At 42.9% G+C, this 19988-nt stretch overlaps 2 protein-coding genes across 3 annotated transcripts in view; both read left to right on the forward strand.

Annotated features, from left to right (window-relative positions):
- LOC134220128 (uncharacterized) overlaps positions 1-7016 on the forward strand; it is a 37939-nt gene extending 30923 nt beyond the window's left edge. For both annotated transcript variants that reach the window (XM_062699122.1, XM_062699123.1), the window contains 5 exons: positions 27-165; positions 228-746; positions 1097-3187; positions 3266-3724; positions 5456-7016. In XM_062699122.1, coding sequence (XP_062555106.1) covers positions 27-165; positions 228-746; positions 1097-3187; positions 3266-3724; positions 5456-6015 — 3768 coding nt within the window. In that variant the 3' untranslated portion in view covers positions 6016-7016. The remainder of the gene's footprint in view (positions 1-26; positions 166-227; positions 747-1096; positions 3188-3265; positions 3725-5455) is intronic.
- Positions 7017-8510: 1494 nt separating this feature from the next.
- The window catches only part of LOC134225048 (probable ribonuclease ZC3H12B), a 101548-nt gene continuing 90070 nt past the window's right edge, over positions 8511-19988 (forward strand). Inside the window, exon 1 of the mRNA XM_062704807.1 lies at positions 8511-9109. Coding sequence (XP_062560791.1) covers positions 8747-9109 — 363 coding nt within the window. The 5' untranslated portion in view covers positions 8511-8746. The remainder of the gene's footprint in view (positions 9110-19988) is intronic.

Here is a 19988-nt window from a genome sequence, read left to right on the forward strand (position 1 = left end):
AAATTATTATTGTTTGTGTCTTATAGGTTGATCCTCTGGAGAAACAGCATAACGCTCCTTCATCTAAGGCAGCCCTGGATGCGGTCAGGGCAAAGCTAGCTGAAGCCAGTAAGAGTAAAGATCGCGACAAATTGGGACGCCCTCTATTGTACAACAAACTGTCAGGTAGTGTTGAGAAGTAATTTCAAAGCTGGGTGACAAGACATTACATTTTTGTTCATTTGCAGATGATCCGGTTGAAAGACGTCGTTCGTTGAATGAACCCAAAGCGATGGACGTAGATTTACGTCAACAGCAGCCTCAGTTCCAGAGCCCGGATCCATTTGGCGATGATAACTCCCATGATGGAATGAATGCCAACATCAAAACCATCGTTGCCCAAGCCCAGGAACAAATGGAGAAAGGAGAAATCACTCCAGAACAGTACAATATTCTGATGAAGCAAGTGATACAGCTGAATGAGACCCAAAAGATTCGACAAGCTCAACGTATGGAACTGATGAAGCGGAACCAACAACCACCGATAGGTCCAATGCTTCCGGACGATAATGCGAATTCGCATACTGGCGAAGAAATGAACAATTTCAGTCCCAACATCAATAATGATGGCGAGTTGAAGTCTAATCTTTCAACGGGTCCCCCACTGATCAACGATTTCCGCGGCAAAATTACACCAATGGACTCGAAACCGCAAATGGAACCACAGTTTGCCAACACTGGCGGGCCTGGCGATATGAGAATTCGAGGTATGTTCAATTCTATACTTTGTAAACCGTGCCTATAGGTCGTGTTTTCTATAGTCGTTTTATTATAGCTTGACGGCTTCTATTGTTCATTATTGATCCAATCGAACATGGTGTCACAAATAGAACGAAACTGTTTAAAATTATTGCAGATTAGATATCTTAACACGCATAAGAGCTGCTAAAATATTGTAATTCATTCTTGTTTTTATACTTATTTTGGCGCAGTTGAATGTAGTTGCTAATAGTGACTATAGTAAAGCGACTAAGTTTTCCCTTTGCACAACATTTTACAAATTATTACATCTACTGACATCACCTACAAATAATTAATGCAATTACTTTTTCTCCAGACCCGCGTCGTCAACACGACCCCCGGTTCAATCCACAATGGGGTATGCGCGGACCAATGCCCGGCAACAATCTAATGCCAGGGGTACCTGGCCCACCGATGATGAACCAACGGCCGGGGCCAGGACCTATGATGAATCCTTGGGATAAAACTCCCTTCTCGGGAATGAATCAAAACATCGGACCACCACCAATCGGACCGCGGTTCCCACCAGTTATCATGAATAATAATGGACCTTCCGTTAACAACTTGCTCATGCCTGGAGTTCCCAACCATGGCGACAGTGTCCGAACCATCAACATTGACGGTATTCAACGGGAAATACGTTTCTACGATGATATTGCTGTAATCTTCATGAGCTGGGACGAACCGAAAGAAATCGGTTTCCAGAAAGGCTCCCGAATGGTTGTCGTCGATGATCGCGATTCCTTTGAGCTTAGTTTTAATGATTGTTACAAAGCCATAACCATTGAAAGCAAGGTTTACCAAATGAAGCTGGGCGCTCCTACCAGAGAATTGTACATAGATGACCGATGGTATGAATGCTACTTCGGCGATCCACCGACGACAATCGTACTGGATGGAATTAACCGGGTTTTCAAAATCAGCGGGCCCCCACCACAGGTGAAGATTGGTAACAGCCGAAATGATCTAGTCGCTGGTAAAATTAACATGATCGTCAATGCAGAGGTCATTATTCCGGTCTTCCTTGACTCCCAAATTCAAAGTTTCGAAATATATGGTCAAATGCACCGATTGCAATTTGCCGACTTCCTACTAACTGTAATCATCGATGATCAACCTTTTCCAGTAGAATATGGTGGCTTACCGAAGGTGTTTAAACTCAGGGGAAAAGATTTTTATATTCGGTTTACCGCTGTACCAAAGTTGGTAGTTCCTGGACGGGTTTATGTAAGAGATATGATCCGAACGCCACTCCATCGCGATCTCCGAACTCCGCCAAGAGACCAAAGTCTTCTAATACCGTTTGTTCAGTCAATGAGCAATATTATGCCGCCAATTCCACCCTCAGTGCCTTCGTTATTCCCAGCAGCAGCATCTGTCATTCAACAGAAACCGTCAGTTCCCACCCATCCTACGGGCACTGGTTTGGATTACCTCACGAACCTGATGCCTCATTCTACAACAAAAGCAAACATTTCAAACAACTTGGCTGGATACCAAATTCAAGCTGAAGACAAACCGACCCAACCTTCCGTTACCGTACCTACAAGCGCAGCAGCAAAATCCGCCACAAGTAGTGGATTGAACGTGCCAATTCTCCAGAATCTCAACATCGACGAACTTTACGCAAAGATAGTTGCTGCTGGTATTATCGGCAAAACCACCACCACCCCATCAGTTACGACAGCTCCATCCGCATCCACCACCGCTTCTTCAACTGCTTCCAAACTGGAAAAAGCGCTCGAAGAAGAGCTGGAGGAAATTGAACCGGTGTTCCTCAACAAACCGGACACTTTGAAACGGCGACAGTCCGCTATCGTGGCGCAGCTTTTCCTCGGAATGCAATGCAGCAGCTGTGGAGTTAGATTTCCACCGGAACAAACCATGAAGTATAGCCAACACCTGGACTGGCACTTCCGGCAGAACCGACGCGATCGAGACTCGGCTCGTAAAGCGCATTCGCGCAAGTGGTACTACGATGTGTCCGATTGGATCCAATATGAGGAGATTGAAGATTTGGAGGAACGCGAGAAGAACTGGTTCGAAGCGCAACAGACAGACCAACTGGAATTCAACGGCGATGGAGAAATAGGGAGCAGTCGACCTGGGGCAGAGACGCCCCCACCTAGTTGTCCGGCTGGATCGGACGAATCGAGCAAACGGTGCCACATGTGCCATGATGATTTCCAACAGTTCTATAATGAAGAAACGGAAGAGTGGCACCTGAAGAATGCGATACGTGTGGAGGATTGCACGTATCATCCTCTTTGCTACGAAGACTACAAAGCATCACTAACGTTAGATGAAACAGCCATGAATGCGACTAACGAGGAGGGAGAAGATAGCAAGACTGATGATTTGATTGAGGTGAAACGAGAGGTGATCAGCGATGGTGACTCCACTAAGGGTAAGTTTCCTGTCAAGACATGTACCTCCACATCCACAAGATCGATTGTTTTAATAATTTTCTTTTCATAATTCTTAGAAATAACTATCGACGACGACGATGATGTCATTGTTCTGCCCCCGACGGAGGAAGTTGTAACGGAAATACCAGACGACGATGACATTGAAACGTTGGACTCACATTCAACGGCGGATGAGGCCCGAGCTGTATCCGTCGCTGCGGTGGACGACGAAAATAGCAAACTGGAAACCGAGTCTCTCCAACAGCCTGAACCACAGGAGCCGAAAATTATCGAAACACGTATCGACGACGACATCGCCATTCAGGAGCCCACGATCGAACGGATCGACGTCAATGATTTAGATGATAGTGAAGCTCACGTGAAATCGAAACCGACAGTGGACGAGAAGTCGCAGATGTCGGTGAAGGTGAAAGAAGAACCGAAGGACGACGACGAGATGGATGAAGAGGATGAATTATTCGAAGATGTGGGTACGATTGAGTCATCGATGGTGGAGAGCAGCGCAAAGGAAACAGGTAAAAATGAATGGGCTTTCAATTTTTGCGAATTCCTCGAATTGTGTTGCGATGTTCGTTCAATACAACAACAATGACGCAGTTTGTAGATTCTATTACACTCTTCGAGGTTTACCGCCGGATTTCAATCCGCAGGAGTGTAATAGTCCTTGCTAAACTGCTAAAAACATCATGTGGTAAGGCATTGTTCCTTATTCCGTTTATTTGCGTTCCCAATTCCAATATCATTCGATCTGGAAATTAGTTCTGATTGCTCGATTGAGCTCAGAATTGCAAAAAGGACTGTTGGTATGCTACAGAACAATTCCACAGAACATTGCACGATGATTAAATGAACTTTTATATAGGGGGAATGACGGCTTTGGCAGGTTTTGTTCTATTATTGGCAGGGGTTTTTTTATGACTGACTAGGCTCAAATTTGGCCTGAACATTCTTTGCATATCAAAGAATATTGTGGCCAAATTTCATAAAATTTGGTCGACAAAAACCCCCCTGCCAATTATAGAACAAAACCTGCCAAAGCCGTCTTTCCCCCTACTTTTTAGCTAACTCGATTCGATCAATAAATTCCAAAGTATCCAAAACAGCCCTTAACAAATCAGCCGAAAGCTTAATAAAAGTTCATTTAATCATCGTACAATGTTCTGTGGAATTGGACTGTTTGAATCTATTTCTGTGCATTATCCAACAATTTGCTGGAAAAAACTGAGTTTTCGGAATGAGTTTAAAAATGTTCCAATAACCTTTTGCGTCGTGGACGGAATTCCGCACGGCTCGCCCTGGATTCATCTATCTCTTCTTGATCATTGATCATGTTATTACGAACGAAATCCGGCACCACACCCGATTGGTCTTAAACGCAAGTTTTACATATTTTTTAAAAGAATACTTCAAAATAACAATAAACATTATTATCAACCTGTAATCAAATAATTAAAACATTTCTTGATTTCCACTATAATTAGCCAATTACCATGATATGTTCAATAATCTAAAAAAAATGAATAAATGGCTGCTCATGCAAAAATTTGCAATATTAATACGTTATTAAGCCAAAAAAAAATACTTGTTTTGAGTTGGAAATCAATATGAAATGTAGCCAGTCTTGTGAATTTTGTTGTTGAGTACATTTTTAGAAGTTTTGGTTCCTACTACGTCTACGGTTCGTAAAGCTGATCATAGGGTTTGACTCCTTATAGTTTTTCCATAAATATTTATTCAGCTTAGTTTTTGATTCATATTCACAATATTACAAGGGATATTTCGCATTAGGGGCCCTCCTTAGCCGTGCGGTAAGACGCGCAGCTACAAAGCAAGACCATGCTGAGGGTGGCTGGGTTCGATTCCCGGTGCCGATCTAGGCAATTTTCGGATTGGAAATTGTCTCGACTTCCCTGGGCATAAAAGTATCATCGTGCTAGCCTCATGATATACGAATGCAAAAATGGTAACCTGGCTTAGAAACCTCGCAGTTAATAACTGTGGAAGTGCTTAATGAACACTAAGCTGCGAGGCGGCTCTGTCCCAGTGTGGGGATGTAATGCCAATAAGAAGAAGATTTAGCATTACTCAATGAATTAAGTTAGTCGATTGGTTGCATTCTTTTGTTATTGCAATCTTTCAATTGATCAGCCAACACTTGAGAATAATTGTTTTACTGTAGGTCAAAGCTTACCTTTTTTTTTGGAAATTTATTAACACGTGATCATTTGATACTTTCTGGACCCTAGACACGGTTGACTTGGAAGCCATAGACTCGCCGTCGCCTCCGCTAGAGAGCACCAGCCAGGTTCAACTTATGCCGTTGATAGACGGGAACGTGGAGCTGCAGGACAACCTCACGACAGGTGTCATCACGAACCGAATTAAAATCAATATCACGAAGGCAAAAACCACGGCGACTACCAGCAGCAGTGCTACCACAAGCAGCAGCAGTAACATGGGCGGTGGCGGATCCAGCATTGCCGTTCTGATCAGCGGTGGTGGCGGAAGCGGAGCAACAATGAACTACGAGAACAGCAATGACGAACTACTGTACAGTAATTTAGATGACATTCATGGCGTCCACAACGAGAACAGTCAGAGTAACAGTAGCAGTATGATGATGAAGATGCATGAAGAAGAAGAACAAGAACAAAATGCTAATAATAAAGGCCCGGTCACACCGACCAATGAAGAAACGACTGATATTGATTATGACTTGAAACCGAGTCTGCGGGACATTGTGTTTACCCGACAGCCTCGTGTAGAGAACGGTTTCGAAACGTCCGGTCTCTGCTCTATAATGTAATTAAAGTGCACACACAAAGAACTTGAACTTTAAGACACTGTACTTGAAGAACGAAACTAGTGCGAAAAAACAGAAATGTGATATTAGGTCATTTCCCCCAGAGAGGCAGGCCCAAGGCGCCATTCAGCGCGGGTAAATGGCTTATTTTATATTTAGAAAAGTTAATAAGCTATTAGTCATCTAAGTAAGTACACTAGAACCGTAATGAACTGTTTCATTTATGAAAAAAAAAGTTCAAGAGTACTATCATCAAACACACAAAAAAGAAACGAACTAAAAATCACATTTTTACCCTAAGTTAGGAATTGTGGGCCGCCTTGGCTCTAGGTTTAAGTTTTGTAGTTTTGAAGAAATATGAGAGCGAAATAAATGGAATCATATCCTGCCCTCCCCCTGTCGACCCTCCCAGAAGTCTATCCCGCCAGCTATAAGAACGGCGAAGTCGGACTAAATATCTGCAACGAGGAAAGTGCAAAGGACATTTGCAATAAAACAATGAATTTCACGTTTGCTTTGTAGTGTGTCTTGTAGAAAGAAATTTTGCTATAATTTAATGCGTTGATGAAGAAAAAAAAACGCTAGTATTATTATGTTTTGTTTAAACTTATCCTGATTTTTTGTACATATTCATATTAGGCAAATATTACTGAATTATTTCCTTTGAAGAATCATGAGTTTTTCTCTCTAATGAATAGAAAACTTTCAACATTCACAACTCGGTTGGCGAAACACGGACGACGACTAAGGACGGTGTTTGAATCATTAAAAGTTTTCAAAATAAACTTGAATATAAACAGTAATCGCTAGTTTTCTTGTAGATAATATATTGGTGATTAATGGGATGAAGTGAAATAAAGTATTCTTTGAGAACAAACAATAACCCTAAAATAGTGTCTATTCTGTTCCCGTGGTATGACTTCTGTTATAATTGCAAAATAAAATAGAATTAGTGTGGCTTGTGTGGTGTTTTGACGAGTTATCAATAAATAGTTCGATCAATATTAGTGTGTTTTTATTAATCAAATATCACATCATAGTGAGTTTCTCAGGGTGTAAATTTCTTTGATAGGGAACTATAAAAATGGTAATCTAAAACGTCAGAATAAAGGAAAAAGACAAAATAACTAACGCCATGGCTTTCTTATAATATACACCCCTATTCTTGCTTACGGACGAATGAAACTTTCGAAGGAATGCAATTCGTTCGAATCGTTTCCCCATTTGATTTTGCTGGCGTAAACGAGAATGCGCATCAGTTTTCGTTTGAAAGCGCGTTCGAACGTAAACAAGAATTAGGTATGAGATCATTTGGAAAATTGACCTTAAATAAGCCAAAGAATCAACTGAGACAATAAAACGAGATACCATTTTTAACGGGAAAGCTCAATAATTAGTATTTACGTACGATTTTTCGTGGGACGCACAAAAAAAAAAGAATAAACATTATGCACAATTGACCTGTCCCGTCAAAAAGTCGATTCTTCGGCTTATTTAAGGTCAACTTTCCCAAAGAACCCCTTTTTTGAAGCCTCTATAACTAGCTTTTGTCCCACTGCAGATAAAAACGACGAGGATAGGCTTCACACTTAAAATAAATCGCCGAATTCAGTAAAATTTTACCGAAATCTCAACAGCAGAACTGTTCGGTAAATAATTTAACTGATTTTCGGTGATTTTGACAGTTGAGCAATGGAAAAAATTACAAAAAATCTGTAAAATAAATTACCGAACAGTTCTGCTGTTGAGATTTCGGACCGGAGAGCTTTTGGGACTTTCGAGCGAAAAGTGCTGCGTACAATACTCGGAGGGAAACTAGAAAATGGTGTATGGCGCAGACGCATGAATCATGAGCTGTATCAAGTATACAAAGAAGAAAATATTGTGAATTGTATAAAATACGGCAGACTTCAGTGGGCTGCGAATGTCGGAAGAAAGAATAGTGAAAACAATATTCAACAGAGAATCAGCCGTGCAGCCAGCGACTTCGTGGAAGGCCACGAACACGCTGGCTGCACACGGTGGAATCGGACCTGGGGACCCTGAACGTTCGGGGAAACTGGAGGAACATCGCCCAAGACCGACGATTATGGAGCTCTATAATACGCCAGGCATAGGTGTATCGACGCTGTAGCCAACCAGGTTCCTTTATAGGTACTATTTTGAAAATCAAAAATAAAAGCCGAAACAGTGCTGCACGCTGATGCTGTTTTAAATTTTAAAAAATATGGGTTCTTTGGGAAAGTTGACCTTAAATAAGCCAAAGAATCGATTGAGCGAATAAAAATTGTTTGACGGGAAACTATCTTTTCTTCACAAATGAACTTTTATGCATTAAAAACAGGAAAAATGTGTAAAACTTAAAGCTTTGATGCCTTTGATGCATCAAGTTTTACGCTTTTTGTGGTAGTCCCATTCTTCCACAAAAGAGCCTTTTCCCCGAAAGAGCATACTTTAAGTTTTCCGTGTAATATACAGAACTGTCAGAAAGTGTTTGCATGATTGTCATGATTGTTGTTTTATGTGCGAGTGCGGGATCGAAAATATTTTCGTCGCAAAAAGTTGTAAAAACAGTGCTTCGTGAAAAAATAACAATGTCCTCCTAGTTTATCACGGGATTCGATGTTGTTTCTCTAGAATCTGATGCGTGGTTTCGCGGAAATGGCCAGTGGTTCTTTTTAATCAATCCACGACCAGAGCACCAGCCGAAATTCGGAGTGAAAACGTCGGCGCGATGGAGCATGCAAATCTTGGTGTTTCGGGTAACACTGGAGGCACTGGGATGGCCACCGTACGAATCCGTCGAAAATATCTATCGAATTGTGGCCAAATTGCAGATAAATTGTCCGCCTTGTTCGGTGTCAAGTTAGGTGCGGAGTTATTTGGGGCCAGTGGCGAAGAATCCGTTCCGTTCGCAACGTTTCAAGTTTGCAGTGATAAATCCGGAAGTGTTGTTGACGCCGCAGGTTCGAACGAGCTGCAAACGACGGTGGCAACGGGTGACATGGCTAGCGTAGCGGGAGTGTGTGGCGTGCAAGTTTTAAGGGGAGGTGTTGGTGGAATGGCACTGTCTGGTGATCTAATCAACCAAATCCAGGTAAGTAGTGTTCATGAGATAATTGCTATTAGCGAAAAACTTCGTTGAAAGTTTTATATAATCGTTGCCAAATTTGATATTTTCAATCAACCATCAAGCTTAGAAGCTAGACAGGTTTTGTATCAATGGATAAATTATAGTTCGATTCTTTCATTATCGCTAAAAACAAGTTTTTGCTGCAGCTCATTTTTCTATGCGTATGTGGTATGCTATTCATACCAGTTTAAGCTTGCGCAAAATTGAGTAAGCAATGTGTCTGATTTCATTATTTATTTTCATGTTTAACATTCAGATCTTATTTTCTATCCTATCACAATTCGACCATAAGAATTATAGGGTAGGACGAGGCAAGATCGTCACCCGGGACAAGATGAACACTCCTTGATTTTACCGATTTTACCGTTATTATGCCTTTTTATCTCTAAATAACTCCGCACATTGATAAACTAGAGTCCAACAAAAGACTTCCAAATCAATTCCAAAAACAGTTTTATTGTTTCAATGTGACATGTGACCAATGCGCATTAAAAGCTAATTTCTAGAGTGCTTTGAGAATAGGTCGTATGTGCAAAAGAGAGTTTCTCTTTGCTTCCTTTCTCTTTCGATTATTACAGATCTATACTACACTTTACTCCATGTTTCTTGGCAGATGACTAAAGATAATAGCTTTGTCTAGCGTTCTGAAGTGAAAATGTACCAAAATATGCAAAACTACTTTATATATTAGCGAAAGAGAGCGTGACCAAAGAGAGCCTCTCTTCTGCACATACGACCTATTCTCAAAGCAATCTAGATTTTTTTGTTAATATTGATGCGCTAATACATTTCAGTTTGAAAAATTGATTTTTAAAAAGGTGCCCTTCTTGCCCCGTAGTATATTTGAACCAGCCAAAGAGTTTTAGTTGAGTCATATTCTTCGGGACTACCGTTCCTTTTGAAATTCACGTTCTTTTCTATATATCTATCACTGAAGAAGTCCTCAAGTGGAGGACGAAATGCGTATCTGTATGATACACAAAAATTAATTAGTGGAAGTGAAAGGAAGAAAATATTCGTTTAATCGCATTATTTTTGGTTTTATTTCATGGATATGTTCCGGAAGTTTCGGAAGGCCACAACATGTAGGTATAAGCCAAAACATCAAGTGCATCTGAAAAATCTTGGTGCTTAACGATAAAATTGAAAAGTTTTCATTTTTTGGGATCCTAAACATTTTCCGGAGGTCCACACGGTGGTTAGAGGTGTGAGCCGTCGCCGCCGACAGTTTATGGCAATCCCGTTGAAACTCCAGAGGATTTCTCGCGATAAAAGTTATTTTTCTTAAAAATTCCATACAATTTTTCGTTGAAAAATCGAAAAAGCTTTTCGTAAAACTAAGAATTTTCAATCTCGAAAATACTGAAATTCTGAGTAAATTTCCTTAAAAAAATTGGAAGATCTTTTTATAGAATTTAAAAGAAAGGAAGACAGGATCACCGTCTTTGACCAGAGGGCACTGACAGAATACTTAACACTCAGCATTAGACAATGGACAGGACATTCAGCACCCAGTGAACCAGGCCAGCGGAGTGTTTTCCGCTTCACGAAATGTTTTCTCCTTACTAGGGCGGGAATCAAACTCACACTTCATGGCTTGCAAATACGTTGACGCCACTAACCACACGGCCACGAAGCCCATTAGATGCAAATTCCAGAAATTTCCCGGGTAAATTAGAAAGAATTTCCTTTGGAAATCTCTCTCTGTTGAAATCCACAAAATTTCACGTTGAAATCAAATGTTTTGCTGTTTAGCCGAATATGTCATTAATGTGAAACTCAATTGTCATTTGGCCGAAATAGACATATGGCCGATAATGTCGTTCGGCCGAACAGGTCATTTGGCTGAAAAGTCGTCTAATCGAATAGGCATTTAACCAAAAAGGCCTAGATGATCGTTGGGCATAAAAGGGACAATTTGCCGAAATGAACATATGGCCAAAAGTGTTGTTTGCCCGAGCTGCCGAAAAAAATCGTTTGACCGAAAATGCTGCTTGGCCGGACGAGGTGACATAAGTTCGAAAACGGTTTGGCCAAAAATGTATTTGGCTGAAAGCGACGTACGGGTGAAGATCATACGGCCGTACTGATAATTTGGCTGAAAAAGACGTTTACTCTGACAGTTCATTTGTTCAAAAATGGCATTTGGCCGAATTAGTCGACGTTTCTCGCCATATAATCCGATCAGCCGAATAATATGGAATTTTCGACGACCTTTCTGACCAAACGACTCTGTTAGAGTATAAGGCTTTTTCACCCAAATGACTAGTTTGGTCGTACCGTCAAACCGTTTTCCACATAATAACTCGGCCAGATAGCTTTCGGCTTAACGTATTATTCGGCCAAGTGGTATTCGGTCAAATGAATTTCCACCGAATGATTATCAACCAAACGACCCTTCGTCTTTGGAAAATTTTCTCGTAGAATTACTAATGGATAACATAAAAAAATTCACGTAGAAATCCAAAGAAATTCCGAAAAAAAATCCAGTTTTTGTGAAACTTAAAAAAAATCACAAGCAAATTCTGTTTAGTGGAAACTCCGGAAAATTCTCGACAAAAAATCGAAGCATGCATGCCCGGTGGCATAGGCAAACTTCTAAACAATTTCCCGTGAAAATTTCAAAGAAATTCCGGTGAAAACTTTAGTGCATTTCTTGTTGAAAATTCGAAAAACTTTAAAGAATCTCTTGGGACAGTTCTTTAGATTTTTCCGGCGAAATAAACAGATTCTCCCGTTAATGTCTTCAAAATATCCTGAAATAAAACTTTACGTTACGAACGTAATAAATAAATCGCCAAGCCTTCGCCGACCAAAATTATGACAAACGCCGACGATCGGCGCTGACCTCTAACTGTAGTCAGAACCCATGAACGAACCAACGGGATATTTTATTAGATTTTATATAACTAGAATAGAGATTATTTGAGCAAAAGTTAAATTTTCAGCGACATCAAAAATGGCTGGATTATCCGGAGTCTGATTTTTTTCAACACTCCGGATAATCGAGTCCGGCCTGTAATTCATTTCAATTGCCTCTGGCATTTAGGATTTTTTCTCTGATTGAATTGAACCATGTAGGAATTACAATGTTTTAAACTTAAACTGAGGGTGCAAGGAACTGATCGGTGCAATAGAAAATTGCAACGATTTTTGTCTAGAATTGGGAATTATTTTATTGGATATTTCTCGCTTAACTTTTCAAAAGGACCTAAGTAACATTTTTTTCATGAATTAATTTGAATAGCGCAATCAACATAACAACATGAAATATGTTGATTGCACTATTCAAAATAAATCATGAAAAAAGTGTTACTTAGGTCCTTTTGAAAAGTTAAGCGAGATTTGTTGCAATGTCTTGGTACTATACCACGGAGGCAACTTCAGAATCATTTTCAAAATTTGAATTTTGAATCCTCTGGAGTGCCTTCTTTCTGGTATTGCAGCAACTAGTCCATATTGGCACAGCATACAACATTGTTGTGGCCTTCCGAAACTTCCGGAACATCCTTGAAATAAAACAAAAAATAATGCGGTTAAACGAATATTTTCTTCCTTTCACTTCCACTAATTGATTATTGTGTATCATACAGATACGCATTTCGTCCTCCACTTGAGGACTTCTTCAGTGTTTTTGTTATAGTCGATAACAAAAACACTGAAGAAGTCCTCAAGTGGAGGACGAAATGCGTATCTGTATGATACACAAAAATTAATTAGTGGAAGTAAAAGGAAGAAAATATTCGTTTTACCGTGTAAACATTTCCCCTAAGACTTCCCCTAATTTATCAAAAAATAATGAATTTCATCGCAAAGCACCATTTGACATTCTAACATGAACATCGGAATTTATTTCATTTGATTTATTCAAACTAAGGACTGCCATACATAAAATTCATCTACATTCAGCTCGCTCTGTAGTTACACGTCTCCAACTTTGTAGTCCACGGAGGGACCTCAACTCAATTCGATCCACCTTGCTATCTGCGCATCTCGCCTTCTTGTCCCATGCGGATCCCTATCAGGAACCATTTTCACCGGGTTATTGCCCGACATTCTGACCATGACACTGTGTTTGGATCACCTTGGCCACTGAGTAATAAATTCTTTTGAAAATGAAAATATTAATTTCATCATTAGGGAAGATCCATTAATTACGTAACGCAAAATTTTCAATCGCCCTCCCCTCTATGTCACACTTTTTGTATGAGGTATCTAAAAAAATTGTATTGAGGCTGTTCACAAATTACGTAACGCTGGAATGAGAGGGATGGGGTCAGGCCGTCGTTACGATTCATACAAAACCTTCCATATACAAAGCGTCACGAGGGGGAGGATGGAGGTCCAAAATCTTCAGATAAAGCGTTACGTTATTTGTGAATGAATCCATTCCGGATATTCCGAAGGACCATTTGGAGGCATGAATCACAATGCCAATGCTGTACTCAGAATGTACATACGAATGCTTAAAAAAATATCGGTGCTTTGAATTGAAATCCAGAAAATGGCTAATTATGAAGCTTCTTGATTTCCGTTCCCTTTAGGGTTCTTTCACAAAATCCGTAACGTAACTCCGAATTTGATAATTTTGATACCTCACCCTCGCTCTCGTAACTTATGGAAGGTTTATTTTTTTGTACGAATCGTAATGCTTGGTCCTGGTCTTCCTTATTTCCCATAAAGCGTTATGTAATAAGAAAACACGGAACACCTAGTCTAAGAGATGAATGCTAGATAAATTAGCAAATAAAATAAGTTTGAAAAAAAAAAACTGAACCGATCGGCGTGAAAATTTGAATGCAGAGTTTTTTGGGGCCAGGGAAGGTTCTTAAGATGGTTCGAGGTTCCTCCCTCCTTTGGAAAGGGGGGCTCCCATACAAATGAAACACCAATTTCTTCATAACCCGAGAATTAATCAAGCAAATGGAACCAAATCCGGTATGAGGAGATTCTGGAAGGGAAGATATCAGAAAAAAATATTTTAAGCTTTTTTTAGTGCAGCGGTTCTCAACCTGGGGTACATGTACCCTTGGGGGTATCTTCGCCGGGCCTAGGGGGTACCTCGGACAAAAATGCATAATGGCGGATTTTAATCAATTTTAATCAAAACTTATTGATAAAGTTTTAGTTATTTTATTTTTTTTATTTCAAAATTGTGTACATAATATGCATGTCGATCAGTAACTTAAATACTATTGAATCTTTCTCTCCACAACCACCACAGTGTGGGACAAAAGATCAAAAGGATCGAACGACGAATGAACAAATTTTAAAAACAGAGAGACATGAAGGTTTTTTTTTTCGAAAAGCTCAGTTGCTTCGTTGCAAGAGAATTGGAATCCTTCGACGCTTCTCAAAAGCCTCCTTCTAAGCAACTCGAAGGCCTACTTTCAAGAGGTTCAGAGGCCTTCTTTCAAGAGACCCGGTAGCCTCCTTTCAAGAGGCTCGGAAGCCTCCTTTCAATAGGCCCGGAAACATCCTTTCAAGAGTCCCGGAAGCCTCCTTTCAAGAGGTCCGGAAGCCTCCTTTCAAGAGGCCCGGAAGCCTCCTTTCAAGAGGCTCAGTAGCCTCCTTTCAAGAGGCTCAGTAGCCTCCTTTCAAGAGGCTCAGTAGCCTCCTTTCAAGAGGCTCAGTAGCCTCCTTTCAAGAGGCTCAGTAGCCTCCTTTCAAGAGGCTCAGTAGCCTCCTTTCAAGAGGCTCAGTAGCCTCCTTTCAAGAGCCTCGGAAGCCTCCTTTCAAGAGGCTCATTAGCCTCCTTCCAAGAGGCTCGGAAGCCTCCTTCCAAGAGGCTCGGAAGCCTCCTTCCAAGAGGCTCAGAAGCCTCCTTTCAAGAGGCTCGGAAGCCTCCTTTCAAGAGGCCTCGAAAGCCTCCTTTCAAGAGGCCTCGAAAGCCTCCTTTCAAGAGGCCTCGAAAGCCTCCTTTCAAGAGGCCTCGAAAGCCTCCTTTCAAGAGGCCTCGAAAGCCTCCTTTCAAGAGGCCTCGAAAGCCTCCTTTCAAGAGGCCTCGAAAGCCTCCTTTCAAGAGGCTCGGAAGCCTCCTTTCAAGAGGCTCGGAAGCCTCCTTCCAAGAGGCCCGGAAGCCTCCTTCCAAGAGGCCCGGAAGCCTCCTTCCAAGAGGCCCGGAAGCCTCCTTCCAAGAGGCCCGGAAGCCTCCTTCCAAGAGGCCCGGAAGCCTCCTTCCAAGAGGCCCGGAAGCCTCCTTCCAAGAGGCCCGGAAGCCTCCTTCCAAGAGGCCCGGAAGCCTCCTTCCAAGAGGCCCGAAGCCTCCTTCCAAGAGGCCCGGAAGCCTCCTTCCAAGAGGCCCGGAAGCCTCCTTCCAAGAGGCCCGGAAGCCTCCTTCCAAGAGGCCCGGAAGCCTCCTTCCAAGAGGCCCGGAAGCCTCCTTCCAAGAGGCCCGGAAGCCTCCTTCCAAGAGGCCCGGAAGCCTCCTTCCAAGAGGCCCGGAAGCCTCCTTCCAAGAGGCCCGGAAGCCTCCTTCCAAGAGGCCCGGAAGCCTCCTTTCAAGAGGACCAAAAGCCTCCTTTCAAGAGGCCCGGAAGTCTCTTTCCAAGAGGCCCAGAAGCCTCCTTTCAAGAGGCCCGGAAGCCTCTTTCCAAGAATCCCGGAAGCCTCTTTCCAAGAAGCCCGGAAGCCTCTTTCCAAGAAGCCCGGAAGCCTCCTTTCAAGAGGCCCGGAAGCCTCCTTTCAAGAGGCCCGGAAGCCTCCTTTCAAGAGACCCGGAAGCCTCCGTTCAAGTGACCCGGAAGCCTCCTTTCAAAAGACCCGGAAGGCTCCTTTCAAGAGGCCCGGAAGCCTCCTTTCAAGAGGCCCGGAAGCCTCCTTTCAAGAGGCCCGGAAGCCTCCTTTCAAGAGGCCCGGAAGCCTCCTTTCAAGAGACCCCGAAGCCTCCTTTCAAGAGGCCCGGAAGCCTCCTTTCAAGAGGCCCGGAAGCCTCCTTTCAAGAGGCCCGGAAGCCTCCTTTCAAGAGGCCCGGAAGCCTCCTTTCAAGAGGCCCGGAAGCCTCCTTTCAAGAGGCCCGGAAGCCTCCTTTCAAGAGACCCGGAAGCCTCCTTTCAAGAGGCCCGGAAGCCTCCTTTCAAGAGGCCCGGAAGCCTCCTTTCAATAGGCCCGGAAGCCTCCTTTCAAGAGGCCCGGAAGCTTCCTCTCAAGAGGCCCGGAAGCCTCCTCTCAAGAGGCCCGGAAGCCTCCTCTCAAGAGGCCCGGAAGCCTCCTCTCAAGAGGCCCGGAAGCCTCCTCTCAAGAGGCCCGGAAGCCTCCTCTCAAGAGGCCCGGAAGCCTCCTTTCAAGAGGCCCGGAAGTCTCCTTTCAAGAGCCCTGAAAGCATCCTTTCAAGAGCCCTGAAAGCATCCTTTCACGAGGCCCGGAAGCCTCCTTTCAAGAGGCCCGGAAGCCTCCTTTCAAGAGGCCCGGAAGCCTCCTTTCAAGAGGCCCGGAAGCCTCCTTTAAAGAGGCCCGGAAGCCTCCTTTCAAGAGGCCCGGAAGCCTCCTTTCAAGAGGCCCGAAGCCCCCTTTCAAGAGGCCCAGAGCCTCCTTTCAAGAGGCCCGGAAGCCTCCTTTCAAGAGGCCCGGAAGCCTCCTTTCAAGAGGCCCGGAAGCCTCCTTTCAAGAGGCCCGGAAGCCTCCTTTCAAGAGGCCCGGAAGCCTCCTTTCAAGAGGCCCGGAAGCCTCCTTTCAAGAGGCCCGGAAGCCTCCTTTCAAGAGGCCCGGAAGCCTCCTTTCAAGAGGCCCGGAAGCCTTCTTTCAAGAGGCCCAGACCTCCTTTCAAGAGGCCCGGAAGCCTCCTTTCAAGAGGCCCAGCCTCCTTTCAAGAGGCCTGGAAGCCTCCTTTCAAGAGGCCTGGAAGCCTCCTTTCAAGAGGCCTGGAAGCCTCCTTTCAAGAGGCCTGGAAGCCTCCTTTCAAGAGGCCCGGAAGCCTCCTGTCAAGAAGCCCGGAAGCCTCATTTCAAGGGGCCCGGAAGCCTCCTTTCAAAAGGCCCCGAAGCCTCCTTTCAAAAGGCCCCGAAGCCTCCTTTCAAGAGGCCCGAAAGCCTCCTTTCAAAAGGCCCGGAAGCCTCCTTTCAAGAGGCCCGGAAGCTTCCTTTCAAGAGGCCAGAAGCCTCCTTTCAAGAGGCCCGAAGCCTCCTTTCAAGAGGCCTGAAGCCTCCTTTCAAGAGGCCCGGAAGCCTCCTTTCAAGAGGCCCGGAAGCCTCCTTTCAAGAGGCCCGGAAGCCTCCTTTCAAGAGGGCCGGAAGCCTCCTTTCAAGAGGCCCGAAGCCTCCTTTCAAGAGGCCCAAGCCTCCTTTCAAGAGGCCCGGAAGCCTCCTTTCAAGAGGCCCGGAACCCGCAATCCTCCTTTCAAGAGGCCCGGAAGCCTCCTTTCAAGAGGCCCGGAAGCCTCCTTTCAAGAGGCCCGGAAGCCTCCTTTCAAGATGCCAGGAAGCCTCCTTTCAAGAGGCCCGGAAGCCTCCTTTCAAGAGGCCCGGAAGCCTCCTTTCAAGAGACCCGGAAGCCTCTTTTCAATAGGCCCGAAGCCTCCTTTCAAGAGGCCCAGGCCTCCTTTCAATAGGCCCGGAAGCCTCCTTTCAATAGGCCCGGAAGCCTCCTTTCAAGAGGCCCGGAAGCCTCCTTTCAAGAGGCCCGGAAGCCTCCTTTCAAGAGGCCCGGAAGCTTCCTCTCAAGAGGCCCGGAAGCCTCCTCTCAAGAGGCCCAGAAGTCTCCTCTCAAGAGGCCCGGAAGTCTCCTCTCAAGAGGCCCGGAAGCCTCCTCTCAAGAGGCCCGGAAGCCTCCTCTCAAGAGGCCCGGAAGCCTCCTTTCAAGAGGCCCGGAAGCCTCCTTTCAAGAGCCCTGAAAGCATCCTTTCAAGAGCCCTGAAAGCATCCTTTCACGAGGCCCGGAAGCCTCCTTTCAAGAGCCCCTTAGAATCTTACCTTTAAATGGCTTGAAGCCGCTTTTCAAGAGGCTCGGAATCTTCTCTTCAAGAGCTCGATATAATGAAAATTTCAGCCAAATTTATGGAGAGCCATATATCCCGTTAATTTTCGGTACCATTTTTCATTTATCTTATGAGTTAAACTTATTTTTATTTACAGCAAAAAATAGGGGGTACCTTAATTGATACAAACGTCCGAAGGGGTACCTCTCAAGAAAATGGTTGAGAACCGCTGTTTTAGTGGAATGTATTCAACCGTCTAAGACGAGTTTAGTACTTTCTATTTAATTCCACTACGTTTCGTTATCTTTGCAGATACGTATTTCAAGTCAAGTCAAGTACGAGACTCTGAAGACGACCTCACAGTTGAGGTCGAAATACGTATCTGCAAAGATAACACAACGTAGTGGAATTAAATGGAAAGTACCGTCAACTGGGGGGAAGATGATCATTTTTAAGACAAAACATGCAATAACAATGTGTGTTTACATTTTAAATCGAAACAAATATTTTCAAAACATGTACTGCTATACGTTGCAATAATCAACAGCTTTAGTTTTCTGAAATGCGTTCGCATTTATTAAATTAAATAAAATTATCACACATTTTTTGAGTAATCTGGTTTGGGGTGAAGTTGATCAAGACAGCTCTACTAAAATCATTATGACATAGTAGTCAAAATACTCTTGGTTATTTGTATGAATATTGAATTTACTACGTAAAGAAGTCTACGAAGTCAATAATTGAAACGAAAATAGCGTCATTTATGACTATCTCCTTCTTCCACAGAATACATTTTCATGATTATAATCGAAAAACTCGGATTTCTACTTAGCGGTAACATTACTTGAACGGAAGATATTGTTGACTACCGTTTCATAAAAAAAATTGGCACTTTTGACTGACACATCAAATGATCATCTTCACCTCAATGATCATCTTCCCCCCAGTTGACGGTACTAAACTTGTCTTAGACGGTTGGGGGAAGATATGCTACTGTGGTGGTTCGAAATTCCTCCCCCTTTTTGAAAGAATGGCTCTCATACAAATGAAGCATACATTTCTGCATAACTCGAAATCTTATCAGACAATAAATCAATGATAAGTTTAAGAAAACACAAATCTAAAAGTTCTTCTCTGATTACGTTTGAAAAAGTTGGTTTATTGCCTGTGTTGCATATATCAATATTACCTTTGTGTTGAACTTAATGTAAAACTTCAGAAAACAAACAAATAGCGATATAAAAAATAAAACCTCTTCCCCTGTTAGATGACAGATACTCTAAAAGACACGCATCTCGTTAATTGATGTCAGTGCTTCCTCATACAGTGTGATGTGCGTTTGCGTCGCAAGCGTTTATGACGGACTTCTTAACTTTTCGACAATAGTCGACAAAATATACGATTTCAGAAGAGGGAACCACAGGAACATCCCCAGGGAAGTAAGCAGAAGCCACTACAACGTCCATGCTCCCTCTAGTGGTTGTTACCTCGACCATGACCGGAACAATGTATCGTTTAATAAAGGTATTAGTTTTGATGGAGTTTTTTTTTTCATTAGGGGTTAGGGAAGCACAGTGTAAATAGTTATTAAAAAAGTTTACATTTTATATCGCTAAAGAAAGGCGCTAAAAACGTTGGATTGATCAGTTTTTTTTTAGGTTTTGCTACTACACTCGTTATAAGCTCACGATGTACACTCAGAAATAAATGTATACTAAATAGGTTAAAAGTCATGCTAACTGGCTATTCGTCTGGTTGACCCCGCATTAGTTTAAACTTGGACAAAACGAAGATAGTATAACTTCAAATTATTAACGCATAGTATAACTTCCAAGTATATGGCAATAGTATAAAGCCGTTTTAATGATTTTAGTTTTGTTTTTGTTCTGTCAGAAACAATAAAATCAACATATTTCTAATTTCTTCCAGAAA

The sequence above is a fragment of the Armigeres subalbatus genome, chromosome 3, assembly GCF_024139115.2.
Source record: "Armigeres subalbatus isolate Guangzhou_Male chromosome 3, GZ_Asu_2, whole genome shotgun sequence".
Lineage (NCBI taxonomy): Eukaryota > Metazoa > Arthropoda > Insecta > Diptera > Culicidae > Armigeres > Armigeres subalbatus.